Source organism: Schistocerca piceifrons, chromosome 2, assembly GCF_021461385.2.
Source record: "Schistocerca piceifrons isolate TAMUIC-IGC-003096 chromosome 2, iqSchPice1.1, whole genome shotgun sequence".
Taxonomy (NCBI): domain Eukaryota; kingdom Metazoa; phylum Arthropoda; class Insecta; order Orthoptera; family Acrididae; genus Schistocerca; species Schistocerca piceifrons.
The window spans coordinates 369664619-369676624 of NC_060139.1; the positions used below are offsets into that span (position 1 = coordinate 369664619).

The 12006-nt window shown below is 42.5% G+C and overlaps 1 protein-coding gene across 1 annotated transcript; it reads left to right on the plus strand.

Moving 5' to 3' along the window:
• Nucleotides 1–221: 221 nt before the first annotated feature.
• Nucleotides 222–4603, plus strand: LOC124776312 (cuticle protein 18.6-like). Its single transcript, XM_047251245.1, has 2 exons — nt 222–249; nt 3768–4603. The coding sequence occupies exons 1-2, from the start codon at nt 238–240 to the stop codon at nt 4506–4508; spliced, it is 753 nt and encodes a 250-aa protein (XP_047107201.1). The 5' UTR covers nt 222–237; the 3' UTR covers nt 4509–4603.
• The last annotated feature ends 7403 nt before the right edge of the window (nt 4604–12006 follow it).

A 12006-nucleotide genomic window follows, 5' to 3' on the forward strand; every position in this document is an offset into this window, starting at 1 on the left:
ACTAGCAGGCCAGGCCCCTGTTACAACAGGCAGCAGTGAGTGCGTGACATAAACATTCGGCGGGCGGAATGCTGATTAGCATACGCGTAAAGCCAGTGGTCAGGTTTGCGTACGGCTCGTGGAGCTTCTCGAGCACTTCCCGTCTAACGGGATTGTTGGCATGCCGGCCAGACGTCGCTATATAAGCTGGGAGCTCGGCCGTCCGGAGCATACGGCGACCAACCACCCACTGACGACATGGCTTCAAAGGTGAGAACTTGCGAATGTATTTGTCTACTGGAGAATTTAACTGTTACAAGTGTTCGTTTTTAAGATAGGATATTGTGAACGAGAGTTCCCAGATCATTATTCTTGTATGAGTCCAGGAACGACATTACCTTGTTAGTGTAGGCAGTTGTTGCTATATAGAATAGGCCTATACCCTGTTTTACAACTGGCCCAACCGATTACAATTACAGGTCGCATCCTCTCCAAATGAATAGGTAAATACTGCTTTGATTTCTCGGCGTTTAAAGTTTCCTGACATCAATGATTTGGAAGAAAAATCGAAAAACTTTTATAACAAAACCTGTTTGTTACACTTTCAGATGCCTATAATTTGGCTGAAGTATAGACGTAATGAAAAGTGTTTGTGATTGGCGAAATACAGTCACAGGGGATGACCAGAGGTAAGAAAATGCAGACAAAAGAAAGAAAGATGTATAGAATAATTGCCTAACACGATACTCATATTAGGACATATTCTTTACAAAAATTCTGTTATCTCGACTTTCAAGTTTTCAGTAGGGTCCCGCTAGTATTGACCCAACTGCTCTCTGACTCTTGGCGATAGAATCACTTTATCCAAATCTGAATTGACCAAGTAACTAACTCAGTCCGAACAGGCCTCGGAAGGTCCAACAGTACCGACCGACCGCTCTGTCATCCTCGACCGATAGGCATCACTGGATGCGGATACGGAGGGGCATATGGTCAGCACACCACTCTCCCGGGAGTTGTCAGTTTGCGTGACCGACGGAGCCCCTCAACGGACCTCACATGGCCTGAGAGCACCCAGCTTGCCAACAGAGCTCGACAGGTCCAGGAGGTCACCCATCTAAGTGCTAGCCAAGACCGACAGCGCTGAACTTCTGTGATCTGATGAGAACCAGTGTTACCTCAGCACCAAGGCCGTTAGCCTTGACCACGTAAGTAAGAGCTCAAATAGGCCTATTCGTAGCTACCGTAACTCGTTCCTCATGTGATTCCATATGTATCAAGAATTTAGTAGAATGAATCTCCTACTCTGCAGCAGAGTGTATTTTGTTGTGAAAATCCTATCAGACTGAAATTATGGGTCACATTGGTGGGACCCGAACTCAGGCTTTTGCCCTTTGGGAGCAAAGCTCCTATCAGGTACGTCCTTGGCTACTTTGGTTTTGTGGTCATTAAGCCGTATTTTAGACCCGCGTTTCTCAACCATCTTTCCTTTCGGGTACACTAAAGTACGTTTCAAACTTCCGCTGCACCCCTCCATAAGATTTTTTTCCTAGATGCAAAATGCAAAAAGCGAACACATAAAATACATAGCTTTTTACTACAGAACGACTGTGAGATAAAAATTTTGCAAATTTATTGCGTAAGACGTTTCAGTAGGGATATATGAACATAAAAATAACGCCAGTAACAAAAGAAACTTGTTGCTCTTAAGCAGGAACACAAAAATCTCCCGACATACCTGACACGTGTTCGTAACACACCATTACGGCGCGACACGGTGGTTGAGAAACCCTGATCTACAGCATCTTTCTACAGAATGTAACGGAAAGGTATGCCCAAACTTTCAGGAAACATTCTTCACACAGAGAGGACTAAAATGCTTTATATGGTCTTGGCCCTGGAATAGCTTTATTTCCATGTCAGTGTTCATTTACTACTTCTCTTCATAATCACAATTATCACGAGAAACAGACAGAAACAAAATCGGTGTCTTATGCCACGTTCAAAATGTCCTCTTGATTACGTTTGGTTAGAATATACACTAAGTTGTAATTCATACGTTCAGCCCCAGAGTTCATTGTCCAATGGAATGAAGGTAATGTTAACGCCGTTATTGCTTGTGGTAACACGCGATTAAATTGATTGTTCTGCTAGGATCGAGCACGTAGCATCAACTGTTTAGTGTTCATCAAGGACTTAGTTTCCATTACAGAGCAATGGAAGTGTACTTAAATGCGGAGTTGGCAGGCGCCCATTTACTATACGGATTAGCAGGTGGTAACGGCCTAGTGCGCAACGCTTGTATCGGGACGTTTAAGTCTACTTCTCTCGACTGGAGGAGGCCTAGAAGGATGAGGACACTTCAACTGGAGGAGGAACTTCTTTATACAGTTGACGACACCCGCGGTGTCAGCGTACGACAGGTAGTTGCAAAAAGTAATGTTGAACACGTAACTGTTTGGACAGTGCTACATGAGAATCTTCTGTTACCTTACCAGGTGCAGAGACTGAACTCTAGCATCGAAATAATTCGTGTCTGGAAGTTTGACCGTATAATATATTTTGTTTCTCTACATGTGACGAATGTTTCCAGAAGGTTTCGCCATGTATTGTTGCTACAGTCTATATACCCAATGTTTCGTCGTCTTCTGAGGGACACATCTCAGAATCTATAAAGATGAAGACAGTTGCTTTTAGGGTATAAATTAACTAAGTAAGTTTTTCTTCATAGCCTCTGATGATGTCTGCTGCAGCAGGAGACGAAACTTCAGGCACAAAATCAGGTCTTTCACCATGGCCTAATGCCCACATAACTAATGCCAGCAGGATATAAATAGCGGCGCTGAACGCCTGCTTTGTTACTAAGTACGAACTACAATCCACTTTTAGAACTTTAGTTATGAAGCATATTAAAGAGACTGTGGCAGAACTGAAGCTGTTAAAACAGCTCATGAGCCGTTATTTTGATAGCTCAGATTGTAAAATACTGTGGACGAGACGCAAGGCTATAGTTGCCAGTTATGATTTGACACACAGTTTCAGCTTGTCAGGCTGTCTATATATCAGTGGCATAAGACATCTTCCAGTTTCTTAAAAACATAATCCGTAAAATTTGTTTCTGTGAGTGTAGTTCGTAAATGATTGTCACAGTCATATGGTGCAGAGGCTGAGCACCCGGTCTGAGATATTGGATTCGCATTTCAGGCGACCTTAATAGTCCCGACGTTGCCTATTTTCCGTAGCTGCTACTAATTAACCCAATGATTCCAAAATAAGATTTTCACTCTGCAGCGGAGTGTGCGCTGATATGAAACTTCCTGGCAGTTTAAAACTGTGTACCCGACCGAGACTCGAACTCGGGACCTTTGCTTTTCGCGGGCAAGCGCTCTACCAACTGAGTTAGCCAAGCACGGCTTACGCCCCCTCCTCACAGCTTTACTTCTCCTGCGAGGAGAGCTTCTGTTAAGTTTGGAAGGTACGAGACGAGGTACTGGCAGAAGTAAAGCTGTGAGGAGGGGGCGTAACTCGTGGTTGGGTAGCTCAGTTGGTAAAGAACTTGCCCGCGAAAGGCAAAGGTCCCGAGTTCGAGTCTCGGTCTGGCACACAGTTTTAATCTGTCAGGAAGTTTCAACCTAATGATTGTTTGAACAAAAACACTGCCAGATCCTTTCCCATGTGAGCTAATGCTCCATCTTTAAATATTTTGACGTCCTGCTTACAAACGTTTTTACGTTACATCCACAGTTCTTTTCGTTGGTATTTAGTTTTCAGACTTTTTCTGTTGACAGGTTATCATTTTCGTGGCGACACTGTCGTTGGCCAACGCTGGATACCTGGGCGCTCCGACAGTACTCGCTCCAGCAGCCCCCATCGCCAGGGCGTACGCCCCCGCCATAGCTGCCGCCCCCATTGCTGCTGCCCCCATAGCCAGGGCGTACGCCCCCGCCATCGCTGCCGCCCCTATTGTTGCTGCTCCCATCGCCAGGGCCTATGCGCCAGCTATTGCCGCCGCTCCGGCCGCGGTCGCCGCAGAGTACGACCCACACCCCGAGTACAGCTTCAGCTACAGCGTAAACGACGCCATCACTGGAGACTCCAAGGCCCAGCACGAGACCCGCAGCGGCGACGTGGTCCAGGGCAGCTACAGCCTGGCCGAACCCGACGGTTCCATCCGCACCGTCGACTACACGGCTGACCCCGTCAACGGTTTCAACGCCGTCGTGCACAAGGAAGCCGGCGCCCACCTTGCCGTGGCCGCCGCTCCCGCCCCCGTGGCGCTCGCCGCCCCCGTCATCGCCACTGCCCCCGCCATCGCCGCCGCCCCCGCTATCGCCGCCGCCCCCGCTCTGGCCTACGGCGCCGGACTTGGCTACGGCTACGCCGCGGCCGCTCCCATCGCTGCGGCAGCCATTGCTGCACCCGCCATTGCTGCAGCCCCCATAGCCAGGGCAGCTATTGCTGCGCCAGCTCTCGCCTACGGTGGATACGGCTATGGCAGTCTGGGATACACTAAAGCCATATTTGGCTAAACTGCACTTCACCAAATTTGCGCCGAATAATTTATGAAAGTTTCCATTGATCATATGTCCATTCTTACATGTAAATAAACCATTTTCTATTCATCTATGTTCTTTTTCATTTTTTACTCATTTATCCCTCAGTCCATCAGCTTGTACTGATGGGTAATTGGAAGAGGGAAGAAGTAGATTGGAAAGACAGACGACTGATACAGAATCTATATTTACACCAGAAAGTAAGGAAAAAGATTGGAAGTGAAATGTCAGAAGGAAGCAGTATTGGACGAGATGTTAGACAAGGTTGTTGCCTTTCCCCACTGTTGTTTAACGTATACCTTACAGAGATTATTGCGAAAAGCTTAGATGGGAAAAGACGAATATGTATTGGTGGAAAGAGAATAGAATGTATAAGATTTGCTGATGACATGGTATTAGTGGCAGAAAGTGGGCGGACAGTGAATAACATGCTGAAAGATCTGAATGAAGCTTGTGTGGAATATGGGATGCAAATAAACACAGCAAAAACAAAGAGTATGGTCATCAGTACAAGACGCAGACTGTCCAATATTAAAACAGGACAATCTACCATTAGCCAAGTAAGTGAATTTAAATATCTTGGAAGCACAATAACTGAAGACTTGAGATGTCACCAGGAGGTGAAAACTCGAACTGCCATAGCGAAGGAGGCATTCTACAGAAAGAGGAGACTCTTATGTGGCAATAAAGGACGAAGGGAAAGGCTTGGCAAATGTTTTGTCTGGAGAGTGGCACTATATGGGGAAGAAACATGGACGCTGAGACGAGAGGATGAAAAAAGGTTAGAAGCATTTGAGATGTGGATGTGGAGGAGAATGGAGAGAATAAGCTGGGTGGAAAGAGTGAGTAAGGAAAGAGTACTGGAAAGGGTTGGTGAGAGAAGATGTCTGCTGAAGGTTGTAAGAGAAAGGAAAAAGAACTGGTTGGGACATTCATTGAGAAGGGAGTGCTTGCTAGTAGATGCTTTGGAAGGATTGGTTTGTGGGAGAAGACTGAGAGGAAGAAGGAGATACAAGATGATAGATGACATAAAGGGAAGAGGAAATTATGCAGACCTGAAGAGGATGGCGGAAGACCGCACAGCCTGGAGAACTACTATGTGAAAACCTGCCTTTTGGCAAAACACTGATGATGATGATTATACCTCAGTAAGAGAATAAATCTGCAGCTAGTGATGCTCTAGTAGTTGGCTTTGATATCTCTAGATTGCAAGTTCCCAGGTCCGATTCTTGGCTATATCAAAGATTTTCTTCGCTCGGGAACTGGATGTTTGTTAGTGTTGTCCTAATCATTTCATCTCAGCTTCATTGACGCCAAAGTGGCATCAAATATAAAGACTTGTACAAGGTGGTTGGGCAACCTGAGACGTGGTCTCCCGATCAGTAATGCATTTCGATCATTTCATTTACTATTCGTAAAACTCCCAAGTTTCACCGATTTTTCGTACTCACGTTTTTTGAAACTTGTAAATAATTCGGTATTACAATACACAGCCAGTTTGTAAGAAAAAATAGCAAATAGTAAATTCATAAAATTACAAAAATAATTTTTTTCGCCTAAAGTCCACATTTGATACATATTAGATGCATATGAAGCAGCTGTTTTCCACATGAAAAATCTCACATCAGTAACTATTGATCTGTGTAGTTATATTGCAAAATATTAAAAGTTAATACAATAAATCACGAAATCATTAAAAACTATTAATGGAAAACACAATAAATTAACACAAATCAGTGGAAATTGAAAACAAATGAAAATGAGTGTTTTATTTACTATGAGTATTTACGAAATTATTTCATACAAGGTGGAATGTAGAGGATTTGGACACAAAGAAAAGGTAAGCGTTCAGGAACTAGAGAGGTTTAAGATAAGTGTGTTCTCAGCGGAACGAAGGTCAGAGGGAAGGGAAATGAAAACATATCACATTACATTCATTTTCACTGTGGCGTTACAAGGAAGGAAAGGGTCAACAGAAGGATTTCAATAGTTGTGCATAAGGAGCATGCAAATGCTTGGAGGAAATTAATGAGAGGATTATGACTGTAGAAATCTCAAAATATGGCCACAAAATTATCATTGTCGGATCTTATGCACCTACAAATGACGCTGACATTAAAGTCGAAGATGAGGTTTGAGATAAATCAGGAAGGAGGCTAAAGAGCATAAGAGCCCGCAAAGAAAAAATGTTAATGGGAGAGTTTAATGGAATGGTAGGGTTGCCCATCGATAGTGGAGTAGAGGGAAAATATGATGATGTAGGAGTAAATGACAATGGAGAAAGGTTAGCTGATACATGTGAGAAATTGTCCTTGAAGATTCTAAATGATTTCTTTCCTCACAAGCAGATCCACATGTATACGTGGGAAAGTCCTTCCACAGAACTTAGGTCAGTAATAGATAATGTTGATGAAAAGATCTCGGGCTTCCATCCGGGCGGCAGAGTTAAAATACCGCGACACTCCGAAGGAGTAGGGCATAACACTCTTCTAAACGTCGCGATATTTTAAAAGTGCAATCTGGTTCAAAACCTGAGACCTTTGCATCTATGCCGGCCGAAGTGGCCGTGCGATTAAAGGCGCTGCAGTCTGGAACCGCAAGACCGCTACGGTCGCAGGTTCGAATCCTGCCTCGAGCATGGATGTTTGTGATGTCCTTAGGTTAGTTAGGTTTAACTAGTTCTAAGTTCTAGGGGACTAATGACCTCAGCAGTTGAGTCCCATAGTGCTCAGAGCCATTGGAACCTTTGCATCTATAGTCTAGCCAGGAAAATCTACATTAACACACTGACTGTAACAAGAATCTGTACAATTTCTTTATAAATAACGGTTAGCCAACAAACAAAGATTCTAGGCGCGCAGTCCGGAACCGCGCGACTGCTACGGTCGCAGGTTCTAATCCTGCCTCGGGCATGGATGTGTGTGATGTCCTTAGGTTAGTTAGATTTAAGTAGTTCTAAGTTCTAGGGGACTGATGACCTCAGATGTTAAGTCCCATAGTGCTCAGAGCCAATTGAACCATTTTTGAACAATCAAAGACGCCTAGAAGAATGAACGGCAGAGCATGTGTACCAAGGAATTAAACGGTTCGTACATGTAACAGCATTTGGAACAATGGAGCAGAAGAAAGAAGCAGGAAAGAGGGCCCACAATGGTGGACTCAATGCACCGAAGAAAAGGTAAACCTAAGAAAGATGGTATTTATAAACTGATTGTGAACAAGGGACAAACAGGACAGTGCCTTCTACGTTAGAATGAAGAGCTAAGTAAAAGAGCACATCTGTACAAGGAAAAATGAAATCTCGAAGGATAAGTGCGAAGAAGCCGATGGATCTATGGGGGGCACAAAAATGGCGACGGCATTGGAAATGGTTGCAAGGCCGAGGAAAGAGGCAGAAGAAATAGAAATCTTGCTGATTATCAGTATGGAAGAGTGGTAGAAGCGATTAAAAGGCCTCATATCAGAGGGAAGATGTAGTACAAGAAAATAGAATGGGAGATGGAAGAGAACCATGGTGGTGAAGAGATGGAGAAAATAACCACGAGCACAAAAGACGGGTACACTAATAAAAATAAATGTACCAATAGGGTTATTGCGGCATGGCCCAAGTACTCTGTATAAATATCTAAGCACGTTATTTAAGGGGCTCCGGAAAGGCTCAAAATCATGAAAAGTTCAATTTTTACTTTTTTGCGTTTTCTGAATCTGCAGACTATTACCTTTTAATAGATATATAATTTATTCAATTCCGAAGACTACAACTATTTTTAAATTTTTTTTGAAATGTGTTCTACATGGGCGTGACCCACTGTGGCGCTGTTAAACTGCTGTCAAATGGTGTTATTATTAACGTCCGTGTTCATCAGGTACATTTTAGTGATGTGAGATAAAGTATGTGTTGTGGCTAACCTGTGATGGTTCAATATATATCGCTGGTGTGATTGTCGATTGTTTCATGTTTATTTACTCTGTCGTTATCTCGAAAATATTCGTAATTAATTCTGTTTCTTGAGTCTCTGTTTTGTTGAAGTATAATAATGAGTAAAAGTAAAGTTATTAGAAATCCTCTGAAGGCTTTTAAGAAAAGGAGAAATGTTGGAAAGTCAAAGGTATGTGTTATTACTGTAAACAATAAAGACGATAACCAAGTGAGTGAACCTAACCTCTCAAGTACACCTGCCCATAGCAGTCAAAGTGGGAAAGAAAATACTTCACAGAAGAAGCTTGGTTCAATGACTGAAAACTATGAATGTTTTATGGGCGAATCGGATGTGAATGAAATATTTGATATGTCGGTTCTCAAAGGAATTTTTTCAAACTGTGTAAGATGTATTCATTGTAGTGAAGTTGGTCTGGAACTCTCCATAATAAAGCACGTAGGACTTGCTAGTGAAATACAGCTGAAATGTGATAAGTGTTCATACATGACCACCTTTTGGAACAGTGTTGCAGTAACTGCAACTGAAGAAAATGGTAGCAAAATCTACGAACACAACAACGAGCGATGCTTGCTTTAGACAAGGAACGCCTTCGGGCTGCAGACAGGGCTGTAAAGAGTCTAGAAATACAAGCAAGAGTAAACAGGAGGAGGAACAAGAGGAAGCTGGAGGAGGAGTTTGCAGAGGATGAAGATAATCCATCCTATGGACCTGGAATGCACTAAAAAGTTAATCCAATCTTTGTCGCTCGATTCCCAAAACTTTTATTTTCTCACACTAATTACATGTTTTCTAAGGATCTTCCAAACATATTTGTTTCAAACTTTCAGTAAATGTTACACAGTACCTTCTGCATAATTTAACACAGCCTTTTTTCAAAAAACTGTATATTTTTGAATATATAAATAAAAAATTGCAAAAAAATGTTGTGAATTTTCGTTACAATTGAAAAAAAAATCATCTTTAATAACTGAACTAAAATTTTGTAAAATCCCTGTGTTAAGTTGTAGCCCATATTCCAATAAATAATCCGTAAAAAGTTCAACTTTCTACCTCAAATACTTTGTGAGGAAAGATGTAATTTATAAGCGTTATTTTAACATTGCAAGTATAGGGCGTTCCGGAGCCCCTTAATAAACGTATGTAGTTTTGAGAGGAAATTGCAGTTGAGTGAACTTAGTGTGTTTACGCTTCATACGTAGCAAAGGAAGCAAGAAAGCATGTAGCAACTATCATGGCGCAAGTGTCACAAGTTTAGTTAGCGGGCTGTAAGGGATGGTTTTAAACTGAAGAATAGAGAAGCTTATAACAGAAATTGAAGACCAAAGTGGCTTTCGAAGAGGCAGGCCTTGTGTAAATAATATCTCTATCCTACGACAGATCACGGAGAAGAGATTGGAAAGGAATCGAAGCGGTCATCTAGTCTTCTGAGATCTTCAGAAAGTATTTTGACATAGCTGTTTTTAAAGTGTAATGATACTGCCACCATTTGACTGCAATAATTTTTATTTTATTGTTGTAAGGTCCACATTTTCAAGTACAAGACCTTATTTATATGTAAAAAGACATCAGACTACTATGAAAAACGAGTCCTTGTCGAAAAAGCGTATATTGTCATATAGGTCAGATGCACTCTGTGATCAAACGTATCCGGACACCCCCAAAAACATAACGTTTTTCATATTGGGTGGATTGTGCTGCCAACTACTGCCACGTAATCCATATCAGCGACTGGGTAAGAACTGAGGCAATACGGGAAAGGACACAGATCCATTGTTGTATTACAGGTAGAATAGAAGAAAGACTGTTTGGATCGTTAGGGCATAACAAAGGAATGGAAAGGATAGATGGTCAAAGGGTGCCCTTTCCTGGAAGAAGAAGGCGCGAAGAAAAGGAGGAGGAAGATTACGAAAAGAATGGATAATGGTAACCTAGAGAGGAAGAAGAGAAGAGTAATAGAAGAGGATGAGTAAGATCGGCTAGATCGAGGCGTTTCACTACTGAGACGCGAGATGCGGTGACAGCTGTAGTACCTCCACGACAAGAAGACGACTTTATTCGTTTTGAGATAATCCCAGTTTCATTAAAATATTGATGCTTTTGCAACTACATTGAGGTTATCATTTGCAGTTTTCACATTTGTAAATCTTCCAGTCACGTTTCTCAGTCCCAGCTCACAGTCTTCTTAAAAATTTTCTTCGCCCAACAGTTTCTTTTCTTCCTACGCAACTTCTGAAAAGAAATAAAAAGAATGTCCGCTAACAATAGAGCTCGTTACGTGAAGTTATAGGCGGCAATTTCGGGACAGTGCAGTGAGAGAGAGAGAGGCAGACAGAGAGACAGACAGAGAGAGAGAGAGAGAGAGTGGCGAGCCTTGTGTATTAATTATGTATTAATTATATACCTTTCCTGAGAGGGGTGCATTGAGCCAACATTAGTGATTCTGATCGAAGTAGTGAAGTTGACTGTAACGTGTTAACAGACAGACAGAGATTTTTGATTCCGAATTGTATCATTAGATTTATTTAGTGTTAGGTTTAACCGTCTAACCTGTAGGTAAAGGTAATGATATATTTTTCCAGGTGCTGCATGTCCTTAATCCAAGTCACGCACAAGAGAAACAGAACTCCGAGAGGCGAGATGCCAGAATACAACTACCGGGTGATCAAAAAGTCAGTATAAATTTGAAAACTTAATAAACCACGGAATAATGTAGATAGAGATATAAAAATTGACACACATGCTTGGAATGACATGGGGTTTTATTAGAACCACCCCATATTGCTAGACGCGTGAAAGATCACTTGCGCGCGTCGTTTGGTGATGATCGTGTGCTCAGCCGCCACTTTCGCCATGTTTGGCCTCCCAGGTCCCCAGACCTCAGTCCGTGCGATTATTGACTTTGGAGTTACCTGAAGTCGCAAGTGTATCGTGATCGACCGAGATTTCTAGGGATGCTGAAAGACAACATCCGTCGCCAATGCCTCACCATATCTCCGGACATGCTTTACAGTGCTGTTCACAACGTTATTCCTCGACTACAGCTATTGTTGAGGAATGATGGTGGACATATTGATCATTTCCTTTAAAGAACGTCATCTTTGCTTTGTCTTACTTTGTTATGCCAATTATTGCTATTCTGATCAGATGAAGCGCCATCTGTCGGACATTTATTGAAGTTTTGCATTTTTTTATTTCTAATAAAACCCCATGTCATTTCAACATGTGTGTCAATTTGTACCTCTCTATCTACATTATTCCGTGATTTTTTCAGTTTTCAAATTTATACTGACTTTTTGATCACCCAGTACATCATCGGCTTCGGCTGCAACTACATCGTCGGCTTCGGCACAGAACGAGCGAGCCGAGGCCAAGGAGGAAAACCTTAAGTAAACTAAGAACTTTACGTTCTTGTGTCTGTTTGGTGTGTTGTTCCTCAATTGTTACAGAAGAGCAATGGTAGAGGAGGAGGAGGAGATTAATGTTTAACGTCCCGTCGACAACGAGGTCATTAGAGACGGAGCACAAGCTCGGGT